At 45.7% G+C, this 17,924-nt stretch overlaps 1 protein-coding gene across 2 annotated transcripts in view; it reads right to left on the bottom strand.

The window, feature by feature from the left end:
- SESN3 (sestrin 3) overlaps positions 1–4,151 on the bottom strand; it is a 45,629-nt gene extending 41,478 nt beyond the window's left edge. The window contains exon 1 of one of the 2 annotated variants that reach the window (XM_051780144.1): positions 3,914–4,151. In XM_051780144.1, the coding sequence (XP_051636104.1) occupies positions 3,914–4,009 (96 nt within the window). In that variant the 5' untranslated portion in view covers positions 4,010–4,151. The remainder of the gene's footprint in view (positions 1–3,913) is intronic. The other variant, XM_051780145.1, reaches the window with a different exon arrangement.
- Positions 4,152–17,924: the final 13,773 nt, after the last annotated feature.

Here is a 17,924-nt window from a genome sequence, read left to right as displayed (position 1 = left end):
TCATATTACAGGTGTTGTTTAATTTTTCTCTTATGAATTTGCCCAAATATTTTTCAAATCCAGTTAAACCTTTCAGTATATAGAACATTTGGCGTTAGTAAATCCCAGAGTTTAATTTGAGCTGACTTGCAGTGACAAGTTCAACCTTTGATGTTACTTCAGATATTTAATGAAAGAAGTGTATTTTAGTCCATCCAAAGCTTTCGGAAGAGGACACTCATGCATCTGTCTTATTAACAAAAGACCACTACATTAGTCTTGTGTAACCTACTTTTGGTGCTATCATGTCATACATATTTTTTCATATTTGCTTTAGTAGCTTTGTACAGTATTGAGACTTGTACTAAAGAAGGAGACTGGCATGGGAGGATGAGAAGCACTGAAAATTTTGTCCATCATACTGATAGGTATTCCCCCTCTCAGAGGATCACCCTGACTGGGTAGAAACAGATCCTAGATTTCTTATATCTTTATGAGGACTCCAGCACAGAGACTGGCTGAAGCCAGGAGGGTCAGCTAAGCCAGGTTCATTTCCGCCTTGCCAACAATGCAGTTTGGATTTTTTAAACTGCATGCCCCCATCACCCATTTTGCCATTGCCCTTCTATCTCCTTCACTGAAATCAAACACAAACCAAATATTTAATCCTAGAACCATGTTTATACTTATTTTCTTTTCTATCCTACTGACCTGTATGTACATGTAAAAGAACCTTTTACTTCACATACTTTGGAGTTTGCAACTAAGCTTGAACAGTTGGCAAACCCTCCCTGTTCCTACACTTCCTGACATATCAGATTTTTTCCATCCCCAAAGACTTTTTGCTTATTCCTAAAAGCCTTTCTGAAGCAGTTATTTGTCCAAAGAAATACTGAGCCCTTCCTATATGTTTTCTTCTCACTTGCTTGGACTATTGACTTTGTTTAGGCAGGAGAACCTTGGGTTTCCATAAGGCTCCAGATCCCCCCCCAGGAGCTTTCCCCTGCCCAGGGACTCCCTTACATATCACATTTTCAAATGGAAGAGCTGGAGCTGTCCTGGTTACTGCAATGGCAGCAACTCGCAGCCACCTCTAGGAAATTCTTAGGGCCAGAACTCACGTGCCATTTTAATCACTTTTTTTTCCCCCTAAATCAAATAATTATGTAGCTGTTGTATCTATGACTCCCTAAGCCCTTCTGATTAGCAGCAATTGTTCTGCAAGTAGATCTGGTTATCTGAAGTGTCCTGTAACAATAAACCCAACCGGAAATGGTATCTTTTTAACATGAAAAACCTTCATAGGCAAATTTAACCCTTGAATCCTTAGCATTCTCTTAGTGCTACCCTGATAGAACTTTCCAGAACAAAATGTAACTTTGATTAGTTTGCAATTGGCCAAAACCTAAAGTGCTGAATTTAGCTTTTCCTGTTTCCCTGATGAAAGGGAAACTTACCTTCACCCATGAGAATCCAAAAACTTATGGATTATTTCAAATTTCATTACATGCCACTGAGTAGAAAGCTTACTTTGCTCCTTATAATTTTGACAACAGCACTACCTAAACTGTGAGTGTTCAAGTGGCTTCAAATAAAGACTTAAGACTGAGGAGGGCAGAAGAGATTCAACACATTTCAAGGCCAATCATTTTTTTCCAGTATGCTATCACATGAGCATTAAAAAAAACCCCAACACCATCAAAAGAACAGATGAGGCAGCACTCATCTGAAGATTATTACTCTGAGACTCAGGTCAAATTTGCACCTCGCTTCCATCAAGCCTTTTCTTTTTTTTTCCCCTCATGTTTTCTACTTGCATGCTTGCCAATGAAGTGCAAAAGGTTAACATTTACAGTGATTTTTATTGTACCAACTTTTAAATAATTACAGATGTAGTCAGAAGCTTTGTACTTCTATGTTTATTGTTCAGCCTACAACGCAGATGCAACAATGTCCCAATACAACCACTGAAAGCACAGAACAACTATGTTTCAGGAGGTTTTTACAGGCTGTCACTCAGTTTCTTTATTCTTTCCTCAGTTTTGCAATGAGAGTGGTTGAAATGACCACAGACAAAGCAGGACAGCGCTAAGCTGCCTTCCTCAACAGACCCAGCTGGGTACCTATGTTTCACCATCATCCCTAAATTACTTTAAAATAAAATAAAATTCAAAAAAAAAATCAAATCATCAAATCCAGCAAGTTTCCGGTTACCAGAAAAATGCCATCTAGCCCTGTCCCCACCTCCCACTGATATTAAAGAGGTATACAAAAAAAAGTCCTACCCAACAGGATGGGACTACAGCTTCAAAAAAAATTCAATAATTTAAATTTAATTTTAGATCTACAAGTGCTGCCAAGCACCACTTTATTTGTCAACAAAATATTTTGATTATTTGGCAGAACAAAGCAAGCTCCCTCCCTGCTTTCTCCACAGACATATTTGGCACTGGTTAATTTGTATGTCTTTAGACATATGTCAAGTCTGAAGCTGTTTCAGGCTTTAACCCCGCAGAACTTCCCTCTTTTAAGTACTTGTTTTTCTTAAAGCAGTAACAGCAGCAAGCTAAAGCCAAGAAGGGACTCGATCCTGCAACGAAATGGTTAAAAATCAGACTCTGCTGATGTGTGCTTCTCTGATCCATTACATTTCTCGCAAGCTGAGCTAAGAGCTGAGCACCAAGTATCAACTGTAATATGATCCAAGAGTTTATGGAAAAAATAACTGCACATACCAAGCGTGCACATTTAATAAGATTTTGTTTCCATTAAAATATTCAAGAAACACGATTTTTAAGATCTGCTTCTCTCTTCCACCGATTTTTAACGTTTCTCCTCCCCCTCCCCTAAATACACACCTCCTTTCCAAAAACCAAACCCTTAAAGAAAAAAAAAAAAAAGGAAGAAAGAAAAAAAGCAGTCCTACTGCAGGGAAGAGAGGCTTGAAAAACAACTTTGATTGGCACTTGGCCTGACCCACAGAGGAAGAAAAACAGTTTTTGGACAAAGAGCGCAAATATTTGAGCTCATTGACTTACAGGCTTTCTTAGCAATTGCAAGAACCAACCTGGAGCAAAATGTGTTGGGAGAGATTGAATTAAAATAAAACCAAAACCGGCATCGCGTTCATCTTGGGCGCTCGGGGACTCGGCGCGTTTGAACAGCTCAGCAATTTTAATTCATTTGCACTGGACAAACAAAAAGCACCTCCACTAATGCTCCCCGTGAGGCAGATGTCGGGAGCAGGAGGTGCAGCCATCCCACCCCTCCGGGGGCACGGGGGGTCCGCAGGGAAGCGGCTGGGCACTGCAGGGATGGGGGCTTAGCGGGCTGGGGGGCGGGGGGTTCTTCGGCGCTTTTATGTTTTTTAAGGCTTTAAGCTCGGAGCCCCCCCCCACACTTGACGGAGATCGTGGTGGTGAATTCCAGCGTTGAAATACGTGGATAATAAACTTTCCAAGCGTGGCTGGGCTCCATGACCCACCCCCCCCAGCCTTCGGGGAGGCTGGGCGCCCTCCAACCCCTCGGGATGGGGGGGGCAGCCCGGGGCAGGGGCCGGTGACAGCCGACCCGAGGGGGAAGGAGGCGATGGGGGCCCGGACCTGGCACCCCTGGGCACCCCCTGGGGCGACATCCCCCCTGGCCCCTCCGCTGCCCCCCACCCCACGCTCCCCGGGCACTCACCTCCCGGCAGAGCTCCCGGCCCACCGGGGAGCTGCCCCCCAGCTCTCCCACTGCCCTCCTCCACCCCCCCGCCGCAACGCTGCCCTACGGCCCATTTCTCCTCACGTCACTGTCGCTGTCCGTGTGTCCCCTCTCCCCCCCCCCCAGTCAAGTCTCCGTCCCACCGCCGCCCGCTCCACCGATCCCTCCTGGAAGCCTCTCCCGCAGTCCTCGCAGCTCCCGCCGCCTCTCAGCGGGCGCCCTCCGGTACCTGTCTCGGCACCTTCCGGCAATTGCCGCACACTCGGTACTGCCCGGCGGCGGCGGCGGCGGCGCTGCCCACAGGCCCGGAGCCGAGGCGGTTCATGGTGGCGGCGGTGGCGGCGAGGGCCGGGCGGGACGAGAGGCGCAGGACGGCTCGGGCTCCGCGGCGCTCAGCTGCCCGCGCCGCCGGCCGCCCCCATCCCCGGCCGCGGCCCCAGCGCCCGCTCCGCGCCACCGCCCCCCGCGCACACCCCCGCGGGCCCCACCAATCCGCAACGCCCGCCCCGCCCAGCGCCAGCGCCGCCGGCCAATCACGACGGGTCGCCCGCCGCCGGCCAATGGGCAGCGCCCTGCCCGGCTCCCATCTCCGGGCAGCCTGCGAGAGGGGGCGGGGTCAAGGGCGGGGCCTCAGCTGTCGAGGGGCGGGGCCGGCCTCGTCTCTGGGCAGCCTGGGGAGAGCGGGGCGGGGCCGGCGCCTCCGCGCGTGCCTTCCTCCGGCCAATAGTGTGGGCACTATGCAAACGAGCGGGGAAGGCCCCGCCCCCAGGGCAGGGGCCTCGGTGGCGGCAGCGGCGCCCCTCGAGTCGGTACCGCCGCTCCCTCCGGGAGGGTCCCCAGGCATCCCCAGCCTGGGGTCAGCTTCCCGCCTCGCATGCCTGCCTGCCTGCCTGCCGGCCCCGGGGCCAGATCCAGTGCCGGGCCATCGCCACCCTCATCCTGCCGGGTGCCCCCTCCCCCGGGCGGGGGTCTGCCCGTGCGCGGGGCGGGCTGCGCTCCCGGGGCGGCGGGCTGCACATGCAGGGACACGACTGCCCTGCTGCCAGGCAGAGCAGGATGAGGTGTTTGCTCTAGGGGAAGTTGGGAGCACGCATGCGAGTGTATGTGTGTGTGTGTGTGTGTGTATGTGTGTGTGTGTGTGTGTGTGTGTGTTTGCCTCAGGTCGCCGGGATTGTTAGGAATGATGAGTCAGGGTTTCTGGGCTCCATGCTAATGAGCGGAGATGGAGTGTATAATTAGGACAGAGGCAAATCTGTAATCTGCAGGCTCGGAGAGCTAGGCTATGAACCTCTCTTTTGCATCACGGCATCGCTGCAGTTTCCCTTGCCCGTGTGCTCTTCAGCTTTAAAATGCGCATAGAAGAGCTTTAACATGAGTAGTCACACCGATGTCAATAAAAGTTCATTAAGTGTCGATCCTTATATAATTCCTATTTTGAAACATGATGGTGTAGAAGGATTGGGGTATTTTACGGGAGCAAAATGCTATTACCCTATGAAATTTCTAAGCAGATTTGGAATGTTATATTGTTTTCAAGGTTTCTCCCGGCAGAACAATTTTCAATCATCTGCTTGAGAACTGTGATTTGCTTTGTCTGGGAATACTTTGTATTTCTGCAAAATAAAGCGTTGTATAATTTAGTCAACTGACTGGCTAAAAAGAACACAATGCAATTAGTAATTTACATCTCTTAAAGGAGATTAATTGAACCTAGATCTGTCTTTGAAAACTTTGAAACGTTTCTCAGATCAGACTTTAACTGTAAACAAAACCCCATCCACAATAACATTCTCCTCCATCCTTTCCTCTCTATGGGTTTCCAAAGGGATCTTTTCCTCAGGCAATGAAGCCTTCAGCAGACAGGCGCTCTGTGGACTCCGCTATTGCCATTGAATTCAGTGTGGAATGCATCCAAATGTTACAGTCACAGGCAGCCGTACAAAATGCTTGGAGAGAAATAAATGGAGGAGGGTTGTCTTTTATTTTTTTTGTTTTCTTTTTTCCACCAAGCAGTGTACTAGAAATGGTATCCCAACACGAGAAAACAGTTTGCTTGAGTGGAGTTACTTGCTGTGCCATGTCTGAATCCCACATACTGCAGCATGGTGCTATTTAAACAAGGGAAGACGTGTAGCCAAACAGGTTAGTTTCCATCATCTAATATGAATGTAATGCTAAAATTTAAGTAAACAATATGAGTTATGTAAATGGCTTTTTATTTCTTGCTGAACTCCATTGTAATGTTATCTGAAATAAGAATTTTTAAAAGAAGCAGAGGAGGATCAGAGTTATTAAGCCACAAGCAAAGGAGAGTTCACTCTTCAGCTCAAGCAAGACCACTTTGAATCATTTGCTGTTAAAGTGTCTGGTTCAAAACTCAAACCCATTGGCGAGGATGGTAGCAGGCAAGTTTGAAACACAGATAAGGGAAAGATTTTGGCTGTGTTACTCCTTACATTTAACATTGGGACATTGGCAAATACTCAGATTTCATTAATAGCATCCATTCATTTATTTTATATTGGCAATGGCAAGTACACATGACTAGACATCCTCAGAAACGTAGTTGGGTCCCATTCCCCTGCTGAAATTCTTTCTGTCTTGAGTCACAACTTCGGATCTTTAGCAAGGTCCATTAAACCCAGGAAAATTTGGCATTAGCCAGGCATGAAAGTTAGGCTGACTTGTAAGGCAATTTAAAATTCAAAAAATTTGATATCTAGTCTCTGTTGTGCCTCAAAGGTCTTGTGAAAGAGAGTGGGACATGCATACCCAGATGCTTGAAGTATTTGGTGGACTAACCCTCTCTTAAACAATAAGCACTTAAGTACCTTTGTGGTTCCCAGTCTTGCCTTTCAGTACTTTTGTATCTGAGAAATGTCAAGAGAAGCATAAACTTTGAAAGGGTTTAATTGTTTTTGGAAACAATACAGCAAATGGAAGTTGCCTAAAACCCTTTCTTGCACCCAACGAAAACTCTCTTGGATATCTTTTCTGAAGTTAATTTTTCCCACTGCATTTTCTTTTTATAAAGAGTTTTAATGCCTAATAGAGATCAGAAGTATACCTAACAGGGCCAGACATAGTGCTTACCTGGTATCAGATAATTAGTGTACAAACTAGAGAGAGTATCAGAATTTTCAAAACATCTGAACTCTGTCTAGATGCAGTGTTTGGAAATGAACTGTTGTGATCCGTGTGACACCGATCCTGTAAAACGCTGTGTATGTGCCATCTGCAGAGTCCTGCTGCCTGCAAAGGCTTGTGCGTGTGGGCCTGATTTTGAGCTCTTGACTCATTCCATTTTGAGTTAAGCATGTGGATAAGTACTGCAGAATAAAAGCCTGCCTTTGTACAAGCTGGTTTCTTGGTGAACATATCGACATTCTTGAAAGTTCTCCTTTTAAACTTATTTCTCAAAGAAGTATGCAAAAATATCCAGTGCTCTCTTTACCATTGTCTGGCAGTTTTATGATCCAACTGTGTCTCGCCATCCACTGCTGTGGATTTCCTTCAGTTTTTTCCCAGCTACTGAGTCATTAAGGAAAGCAGAATGCTGAAATTAGAAAGTATTTGAGTTACAAGCAGCATGATGTCTTGACCTGCCTCAAAATTTTAAGAAGATTAACAATTCTGTAAACCAAACCAGTCCTCTCTGCTGAGGTCACCTAGACAGGCTGTGAACTATTGCTGTGTACGGGTAAGGTGGAGATTTTTTTCCATCTTGATAATATGGAGCATACTGGTTTGAGACCATCACATCCTGGTTTAAATAGACTTTTATCATCCATGATCATAACTTTTTCAAAGTTCAAAAATCAAACACCATGATGAAACAACAAGGCAGGAACAAACTTCCAAAGGAGGTAAGGATTTCTCTGCCTCCTGAAATCATCAGATACATTTTTGGTAGATACATTGTAGTCAGGCATGGACTGCTGCCCTTGCCATAGGAGTGGATGAGGTGTGATGGCCTTTGCTAGAAGGTCAAAGTTTTCCTAATACCTTATGCAGCCTTCAAGCTAACATGGCTCAAACGGATCAGCTCAGAGACACAGGTGCATCCAAACATCGAGCTGCTTTCCTCCCCCAGAGCAAGTACTCATATTGTTTGTTTAACAGCGAGATGCCAGCTTTGAACTTCTGCTGGGCTGCAATATTTCCACCAGGAATTTGGACACAATATGTCACTGCTGTCTTCCAGAAAGCATCACATCCAACAACCATCCACTGCACAACCATTCTGCGAGAGAGCACAGAGCAATAAACTTCTACTTATTTCAAGAGCAAAAAGAAGATGCTCTGTAGATTAACTGTACAGTATTGACCATGCTGTGTGTCCCAGAACAGTCAGCCTAGCTGCAATGTGCTGTGCAGGTGCAATGCGAGTGCTTGCAAAATCCACAAGATGCTTCCCAAGGATAAGAACCTACTCTAAAAGTGAGCAGTGCTTTTGTTGTTCATACATTAATGAACAGATTGATGCTTCCTGAAAAGGTTGGATTGGCAAGATCAGGTGCTGTAAAATCAAATTTGTTATGCAGTGAAAATGTTTGGGATACACAGGCATCCAGCAGCTTGGAGAGAAAAGATGGGAGGGGGCAGCTGCCATGCAATAGCTCTGACTGGATTGCTGCAAGACTAGAAATCCCACATGAAATTAAAAGATCTTCAAGTTTTGCCCAGAAGCAGGAAGAGAGAGCATGCCTGAGCACCTGGCTCTGGAGCCTTACCCACTCTCCCTGTCTGACTGCCACAGTAAAGTGCATTGGTTAACGAGCTGATTGACACATGTCACATGCCTTACATTTCATGACTCCACGCGTCATTCAGTAAAGCCATACTGAACAGGCATGCACAGGAAAATAGATGTAGTTGCTCCAGGCCAGAAATCCAGCCCCTTGACATGATGTCAATTGAGTGATAGTCCTGCTGTCATTATCATAATTTTTGTTGCACCATTTTAATATCATTTGCACAGCATTTATATTGTGTTTTTATGGGGAGGAAGGGCAACAGATAAAGTTTGTGCCCTGAGTGATGTTATGCACACTTCGCCACTACAAAACAACTTCCTATCCTTACAATTACACATCCTAATTTGCAAAATGGGTGTTCAGATAATTGTGTGAGACGGGGAGATGGGATGATTTGTAGAATTTTTCCTCGGGGCGGGGGGTACATGCCTTTTCATTTACAGAGTTTAAACCCTGACTAGAGAAAGCACTTCAAATTATGTTTATCATAAAAAAACAATTATAGCCTGGCCCAGGAGAGCTGCTCTCACTGACCTAATATGCCCTTTTAATAGCTAATTACTTTGACAGTTAAATAACTCTAAAAAAATATGAAATCACTACACAACCAAGAAACCTATTCTCCTCTCTCTCTCTCTCTTCATGTTCTTCTGTGGTTTGAATGACAATTCGCTAAATATATTTCAACATGTTGTTTACTTCAATTCAGCCTTCTGAGACCACACTGGCCAATGCTGTGAGTCTGTAAAGAGGGATCATCTGGAAAAAAAATATGTTATGCTTCAAGTTAACTTAGGAATTATTTCAGCCTGTAGAATTTTTGGGAGTGATACAGTGGGGAAATGCACTAAATAAAAAAAAAGTATCTGAAAAGCAGGACAAAGGTAGCCTGGTCTTTCTCCCTGCAAAAGGAAAATTGCAAATAATCTCTTGTAATGTATTCCTATTAATACTGAAGGTAATCCTACCATACAGATTTAAGGAAGCAGCAGGACTACCTTTGGTGACAGAAGTGCCTCTCCTCTCCAGGACTGGAGGTGGAGTTCACAGGGTGGACATGGATGCCTGGGGTCATACACATGGAGCAGGGACAAGTCTGGGTCTCAGCACTGGCTGCACAACCACAACACGAGGCACGAGTTGCAGCACTGGGACGGATGTGCCCGAGGTTTCATCCCTCTCCTAAACATGTGTGCCTGCATCAAAGCTGCAGTTATGACATCTCTGTGAGATGCAAGTGTCCTCCAGTGCTGTGGGCCTGGGTCCGAGCAGCAAGATTTCCTCAAGAAATGCTGCTGACCTTTGGCTGGAAAGTGGAGCTCCTGCCTTGGCTCCGTTGCTTTGGCTACATTACATATCACCGAAGAGTACAACCTGACTATGTCAGGCTGGGTACAGCACCTCGAGCCTTCCTTTTGCAGACAGGGTGCCATCAGACCAAGAGTTCAAAAGCCAAGGAGACAGAAGAGGGCAAGCAGGACACAGCTGGTTCAGCTACTTGCTGGCTGGGGAGGCGAACTGGAACCTGGGGGTTTGCTGCCTGTTTCCTCCCACTGCTTTGGCTCGGATCTGTGCCCGGCCAGCGCAAAGCACACAAATGTCTTTGTCTGACTGAAAAACCCTAAAATTTCTCAAGCAGTGAACTTGTCTGTTTGTATTTTGAAAATTAAGCACTTGTTACAGCACGATGACACATTAAGGATGGAGCTATCAGTGAAATTAGCTTCCTGTGTTCACTGGTAAAGTTATGGCTTTCATTATTTTCAAATGCAAAATACAAATACAGAAAAAAACAAATACAAAACTCAGCAACTTTTGGGATATGGCACATACTTTACGTCCATTTCTCATTGAAGACCATGAGATATCAACATAAATATGTTGGAAGATCAGGCTGAATTATGGCGGAGTTTTATTCTTTGTTTCTAGACAAAGAAGAGCTGAAGTGCTGAAAGATTTGCATCTGTTATTGACTTGGTTATTTTTATTTTAAAAATGTTTTTACCCTATTTCATTATTTTTCTGATGGTTACACCCTGGAAAACCAGAGTGTCAGTGCAACTGGGATTTTCTCAGAAGGTACCACACTTAGAAGCAATTAGGCATGTGAGTGGAGGCAGTTAGCACATGGGATCTTTCCCAGCAAAATCAGCGAAGTGCTGCAGGCTTGTTTGCATGGTGTGTTTTCTTCTTTCATTGATCGCTATCTGGATGCTGGAGATGTTTGGACAGGAGAGGTCCCAAATTCTGAGATTCAGCCTTCAAGAAGGACCCCTGCAGATGAGTCGACTGACTGAATGAGCAGCACAGTGTGCCTGTGCTGAGCCACGCAACCTGCTAACCTTGGCACTTCTGCCTCCCTCCCTCCAGCACAGCCAGGTGGTGCCTGCTGCGATACACCAAAATACAGCACGCGGGATGGGCCCAGCCATCTGGCACTTCAGAGCAAGAGAAAAGGAGCAGCAGTTCCCCTGGACCAACATCAGCCAACTCCTTTCTGCTCCTGTCTCCTCTAGCCTGCCTGTTTGTCTGCTGCCGGATGGAAATGTATGACTCCTGCATGTAGATTTTCCTTTGAAGACTTCCTGACCTATTTCAGCCCAGTGTTGCAGTAGACGTGAGCTCTATTTATAATATCAGGAGAGGGAAAAGAGCGTCTCAGTCTGGAAGGAAAAAAAGAAGTCTAAGCCATGCACCTTGCTCTGTTGGTGCTGGTAGTCACCGTTTTAGTGCTGGGACTCCCGAGCTGGAAATGACAGAAACCAACTGCTGTTTGGGCAAATAAATGAATAATAACAAGGGTCATTGCATCTTGCTCTGCTAACTGCCAGATCCATCTGGTATAACTGAACCTCAGGCATACAGACTAGATTACTTACTATTGCCACTCAAGCATTTATATTGACAAAGATTTGGGAGAATTCTGAACAGCAGAGGCAGAGGAATGACTGCTCGATAGGCAAAGTGATGTCGTTGTACAGCATAGGAGCAGGATTTGAGATGGAAACATGAAAGTATTGTATTTCCACAGCAAGGTCATGTCTTACGAATTTTATTTATCCTCATTTTTATTAAAATGTCCTTTTACAGGGAGAAATAACTTATTTTAGTAGTGCAGTATTGCTTTTGAAACTTAACCTTCTTCTATCTGGACTCTTTAAATCACTAGAGATTATGGATTTTCTTGTAAACAGACTACAGATCAGCTTCCTTTTTGTATTATTTGGCTCTCTTGTTTCAGAAACAGTATGGACCAAATTCTTCCCTGGCACAACCAGTCCTAGTGCTCTTATTCTGAGAATGCTGGGCCAAATTCCCGCTCTCTCTTTTGTCGATATACGTTCAAACCCACTCTGCTATAACCACTGGAGTCATATATCAGAAGCACTAATCTACTGCTGAGCAGAATGTAGACCTCTCTATAAATATCACTTTGGTCAAGGGTAGTAAGGGAAATAATTCTGAATGTGGCCTTAAGCATATTACTTACCCTGTTGAAAGATCATTCACTCTTGGCCTAACCTATTTCGAGCATGACAGTCCTGGAAAAAATGTATATCTGTGAGTGAAAGGAGACTCAATAAGAGTCGATAAGGCCTGGTGTTATGCGATATTAATAAATGTATATTTGTGCTGAAGCATGCTAAACCTCAAAGGCTGGGTATAAATATCAATGTCTATTGAATTTCAGGAAGAGATGGCTGGCAGTAACCGTGCTCGATGTCATTTTGCAATATGCAATCTGTGTTTACACAGGGACTATTCATAGGCACGTTCCTGTTGGTAGGCAGAGAATTTATCTCTTTCTAGTGAGTTTCTTTCCTTATTTCTCTGGCAGGATTGTTAGATTCCCTTTGAGTAAAGCAGCAGTGATGTGCTATCGAGCCTATAATGTGTGAGCCAACAGTGCTGGAGAAAGAGTGCCAAGAAGTCCACCACTGGATGAAGAGAGCACTTGGCTAAAGGCAAAGGGGGTCCTGGTGCCTCAAGCAACTTCCTGCAGCTGGTGGGCAAAACATCCTCTGTGCAGATTAGGGATCCTCTGAACCTCCACAACGATTTCTCCCTGCAATAAGACACGGCATTCATGAATTTAATCAGAAAACACGTAGTAAGCAGTGGGAAAAAGTCACACTGCAGCAGAAGGATGTGGTTTACAAGTGGTGTCTGTAACAGGATTAAGCTAGGGGAGGCAGAAGAAAGTGACTGGTAACTGTTTGTCAGTGCGGTGAACAACTTGCAACTGTGCCAGGTAATTTTGTCAGTTGTGTTCTGAGCTGCCATGTGCAGCTGTTGTTAAAGCATTGCCAACTTGTTTGACTGTGGGTGAGAGGGAGGGTCACAAGCGAATAAATCACATTTTCGGGTTTGCAGACTTGTAGATGGCTGTCCCAAAGCAGAGAAACTGACATTTAATATGGAAAAGATTGGAAAAAATAGTTGTAAAAAAAAAATCGAGTCAAGTCCTGTCTGCAGTATGTTTTCCTTTTCCCACTGGGAAGATGGACATGAGAGATTACCCAGAAACAAGAAGAGATGCTGGTTGGCTGCTGTGGAGACATCTCTCTTGGGGGGCATCAGGGTAGCAATGAAACTCCTAAATACTAAAAATACTGTCATCTTCCCAAGCAGCCTGGTACCTGAGTCCAAGTCTCCACTGGCTCTGTGTGCTGAGGCTCTCTCTTAAAGCAAGGTAAGAGGGGCTGGGACAGCTGACTGCTGCCTTCTGGGAATGCCGCAGACTTCTTGTGTCTTCTTCTCTGGAACAAATATTCTCTAGAGACACAATGCTCACCAGCATCCACCTTCATCATGAAAAGCAGTCAGGATCTGTAATTCTGTGAAACTGGATTCTCCTTTCCCATTCCTGGATTGCTTTGAAGGTCTTTAAGCTTTATGTAATTATAAAGGGCAGCATAAGGCAAGTCTGAGAATCGACTCCATCTGCCTCCTGATACTCCCTTTCAACGCTTCCTGAAGTACATGGAGATCCACTCATGTAAGGTGCTTCATGAATGGTGAAAATAAAAGTCCAGAAAGAGCAGTTATCTGTGGAGTTATCAAAGAACAGTGTCTGTACTCGATAAGCTGCAGAGAAAGTAAAACAGGAAAATACTCAAACTGAAAACAAAGCTGATGTGGTTGCTGAGCTCTTGATAGTGGCATCAATGGGAAGAACTCAAGAGATCATGCATAATGTGTCTGAAGTTATCTGAGTGACTGACGGAAATGAATTTTATTCTTCTCACAAGAAAGACAGTGTGATAGTTTTATCACGAGCTCATTCTCTTCTGCTATCCACACTTTTCCTGCAGTTCATGCTAAAGCGATTAGCCAAGTCAGGGTTTCCTAGAACAGCCATGAGGCCTGGTGAGACATTAGCCATCTAATTAGCTGCCACTAGTTAGTGCAGGGGAAAAGCTGAGTGGCAGCTTATCTCTCCCTCTCAGTACCACAGTTGCATCCATCCCTGAAAGCTGGTGTGCTGTCAGAAAAGGAGATTACTTCTTGTCTTGGGTAAGCCAAGGCATGGCCATAGACTGTGCTGGAGCATGGTGCCCAGACCAACAAGCCTGTGTTTCCTAGAGCTTGTACTGCCACACAAGACAGTGGTGTGCTGGGGCTGGTCCATGAACTGAGCCAGTTATTTCCTCAATGGTGGCTTAAATGCCCATCCCTCTTCCAGCCAATGAGCACCATGGGCCTTCATCTCATTGCATTCTATTCTTTGAGAGGACAAAGATCTGCCTTAGAAGAGCCTGTACGAAGGCAAGCAGGTCCTGGGCCACTGATTATCCTAAATGTCTTGCCAAAATGCTGCAAAATTTCCAGGGGACTTGAAGTTATGGTGATCTGGTCCAATGCCAGGTTTCCCATGGGTACTGCACTGGCCACCAGCTTTTGTGTGCTTTACTGATCTGCAGAGTTTACATTTGGGCCTGAACATGCCCAAGCAATAGCTCGACAGGGGGTTTCCAACCCTGACTTCCACGCTCTGGAGCTGAAATGTGCTACCTGAAATCAGAAACAGACCTACTCTGTGCAGGAGCATTATAGGCATGTGGCGTGCTTGCCATTTTCCCACTTAATCTGTTGTGGAAGTATTAATATGCCTTGCTCTTCATCTTTTAAAAGGATGGCAGAAATGCATGCTGTGGGCTCTTCACACTACTGATGGCATTGGCAAATGTTTGGGGTTTGCCTAAGAGCTATTAAAAGCTGCTTGCTGAAGTAAGAAGAATGCTCATGGTATAATGAAAACTAAAGGTGGTGTGCATCTAGCAGAATATCCTGAGCAGCAACAGGAGACTTGCATAAGTTCTTGCACAGATATGCATTGGAGGGAAGAAATCCCCAAATAGCTCTGTTTAATACTTTCCTTTGCACTTCTGCTGTGTTTCTTGCCCATGAAGATCCACAGCAGGCTTGCAGCCTAGAGTGGCTAGCAACTTGTCTCTTTGATTAAGAAGCAAAAAAATAGAAAACAGGAAGACCTTCCACAGGTGAAGACAGGCACTCTGCCATCACAGGCAGTTTTCAAATGACACTGTAATCGCAAGTGAGGTCACAGCAGTGAATTTGAATGAAACTGCAGGAAGAACCAGACATTTTAAACAAACTGCACCATTTCTATGTTTCCTGTGGCTTATCCAAATGGCCCCTGCTCCAAAGGTTCCCCATGGCCAGAGGCTGCAGTGCTGTGAAGCAAGAGTCCTGCCAGTAATTGCAGAGGTCAGGCAAGTGCAAGGGTTTTGCCTTTTGGCTGCTGAAAATGGGACTCTCAAGCCGCAGATGAGAAACAGCGATACTGAAACTTCATCTGAGACAATCACTACCAGGAAGATGAAACCAGCAGTTAAGGGTGTCGGCATGAAATGAAGCAGCCAGTCAAAGAGGCACGTTGGCTTCAGGCACCTATGAACAAAAGGCCATTTCATGAAGACGATGCCCTGGGAACAGTGCTGGTGGGGGGAGGAGGGCAGAAATCAAAGAGTGGGCAAAAAGTAAGGTGGCTGAATATCAGTGGACAGGGTGACTCCAAAGGCTGCCAGTCCTCCTAGCTGAGATGAATGGTTCCTTTCTATTTACGTAGATCCCTATGCAGAAAAACATCATAAGTATGATCTAAGCAGAGTCACAGACATTTTGGCGCCTGGGCTGGTTCCCTCCTCCTACTCCAACAAGCAGGGCTTGACCCGGGTGGTGAAACGCATCCCTCAAGCCCTGTGCATTGCACCTCACACCACGCTGAGCCCTGTGTGCAGCATGGGCTGCCCTTCACCTGCCATTTCACACCTGGGCTCCTCCTGAGGGGCTGCCTGCACCGGGGTGATCGCATTGCTTGGAGGGAGGATGTGTGGGCAACACATCCCCCCTGCCCCAACAGTGCTGCGGACTGCTACCATATTCTTTACAATGCATCTCTGCGTGCATTTTGCTTTGAATCCAACAAAGCCAGCAGAGCCTCATCTGCCATCCCAAGTTGAGCATGTGCTGAAGTGCTCAGGGAGCAGCCAGCTGAGTCATAAGCCGATCCAGCAATTCCTATTCAAAGGCCGCTGTCTCTGCCCTTGTGGAAAATGCATTTATTGTTTTGGCTTTTTGCTTCTTTGTGCTAAGGTTCAAGCAGTGCTTTGCTTGTTATTGCATGTAATGGTTTGTATGCAGCACACCAGCACAGCAAGTTCTGATGCCAAGTTAAGGCAGAGATGGGACTGAGCAGGTACCGATGGCAGAGCACAGCACAGCGGTGGCTGGCACGGTGGGGCTGCACAGTGCACCCATCCAGCATCAGATATGTGGGGAAACTCATAAACTACCAAGGTAGGATGGATCTGAGCACAATTTGACTTGCTTACCTCAAGATTAAATTTATCAAATTGCTTACCTCAAAATTAAATTTATCAAATTATTTTTAAGTTAACCAGTTTTCCCCCCTGCAGTCTCAGGATGTCGTATGCAAGTGGATAGGATCTGAGGAAGGTCTCATCTCTCACTCCCTTCACAAATCTGCTTGCAGGCTGGACTTTGTCACAGGTTCCAGGGGTGACCCTGGGGCAAGCAATTTCTCTTCCCACTTTGAGAGGGGCAATTCCATAAACCTGCTTTTGTATTTTATTCAGGAAACTGAATGCAATGGGAGGCATTTGGCTGTGGACTGCAGCCCTGCCCTTGGGCTTTCCACCTCTCCCCCATGCATTGCACTGTGCTCAGCTCTCTGGGGTTGTGGATTCCCACCTGAGAACCTTCCCGAAAGGCCAGTGGGTGAGGTGGCTTTTGGGAGGTGTCACCTTGCCGGCGTGATGTACATACACCCTCCGCAGGCACTCAGCACTCACCCCAGCTGCTTGGCAGTTGCTCCCTGTCACCCACCCTGGGCCATTTGCATCACCTGCTGGCAACCAGGGTTCTGGGAGGAGAATTAAATAAAGATACACATTGTTATTGGCAGAATAATGACTGATTATCCCCATTTTAGAGGCAGGCTAGTGGACATCACACTCCGTAAGAAGCCAGCCATGGAATCAACAACAAAAAATAGAAAGTCTATGTTTCCTCTTTGCCAGCCCCTTTTTTTATTCCCTGGAGGGCTGCCCTGTGCAGCACATAGGGAGCAGGCAGATTTTGGCTCGGCAGTGCTGTTTGGAGGAGGGGAGGAGTACTGGGCCGCCAGCGTCGTGTGCAGCAGAGTGCAGAGGAGTGTGAGGCTGGCCTGATAAACCATAATAAAACCTCACCGACAACCCCACAGTCTTTGAATGGCAGCATCTTCCTTTGTAAACAGAATAGGCAGACACATTATGCAACCCCTAGTAAATTAACTGGTTTTCCATACTGTTGAAACATGGTAATCAGATGTTTGTTTGTCTAGTGCCTTTGCAACAGGAGCATTTTGACTCTCTACTAATTTTACTGTTGTGGGTATGTCATTTGTGCTCTTTTTGTGTTACTACCATTCTGCTACCATTTTTAACACCAAGTGTTAATGATTATCATACCCAAAATAACACCATCTCACCTCTACATGTATTCTGAATTATGAACTTCTAGTGCTTGCCTTTTCAAGCTTGCTTAAAAATCTACTTTGCTTTTCAGTGCAACATCCCAGGAAAGGAGACTTCATGAGAGCCTCCAAACATGCAGACCTTCAGTAAACTCCCAAGAACTCTAACACTGGCAGTGCCAAGAGGCACAAATCAGGCTGACAGCTCTGGTTTAGTATGTATTGTGCAAACACAATGAAACTCATCTGCCCAGCTCAAAAGCCATAGAGATAAATGCAAAAAGGTTGGAACGGAAATGGAAGCATGAGAAGATGAAGTGACTTGGCACAGGTCATGGCCCAGGTCATGGGCACAGCTGAGAACTGAACTTTTGGATCTCTCTTTCTAAAGTGGCACACTCTAGAAACCATTTGATTTGACTATACTCTTAGATTGTACTGTGAACTCTCCCCCACCAGCAGAAAAATCAATTGCCAGC

This window comes from Manacus candei, unplaced genomic scaffold (assembly GCF_025592945.1).
Source record: "Manacus candei isolate 608988 ecotype Guabito, Panama unplaced genomic scaffold, ASM2559294v1 h1tg000014l, whole genome shotgun sequence".
Classification (NCBI taxonomy): domain Eukaryota; kingdom Metazoa; phylum Chordata; class Aves; order Passeriformes; family Pipridae; genus Manacus; species Manacus candei.
This window is presented reverse-complemented; position numbering and strand designations above follow the sequence as displayed.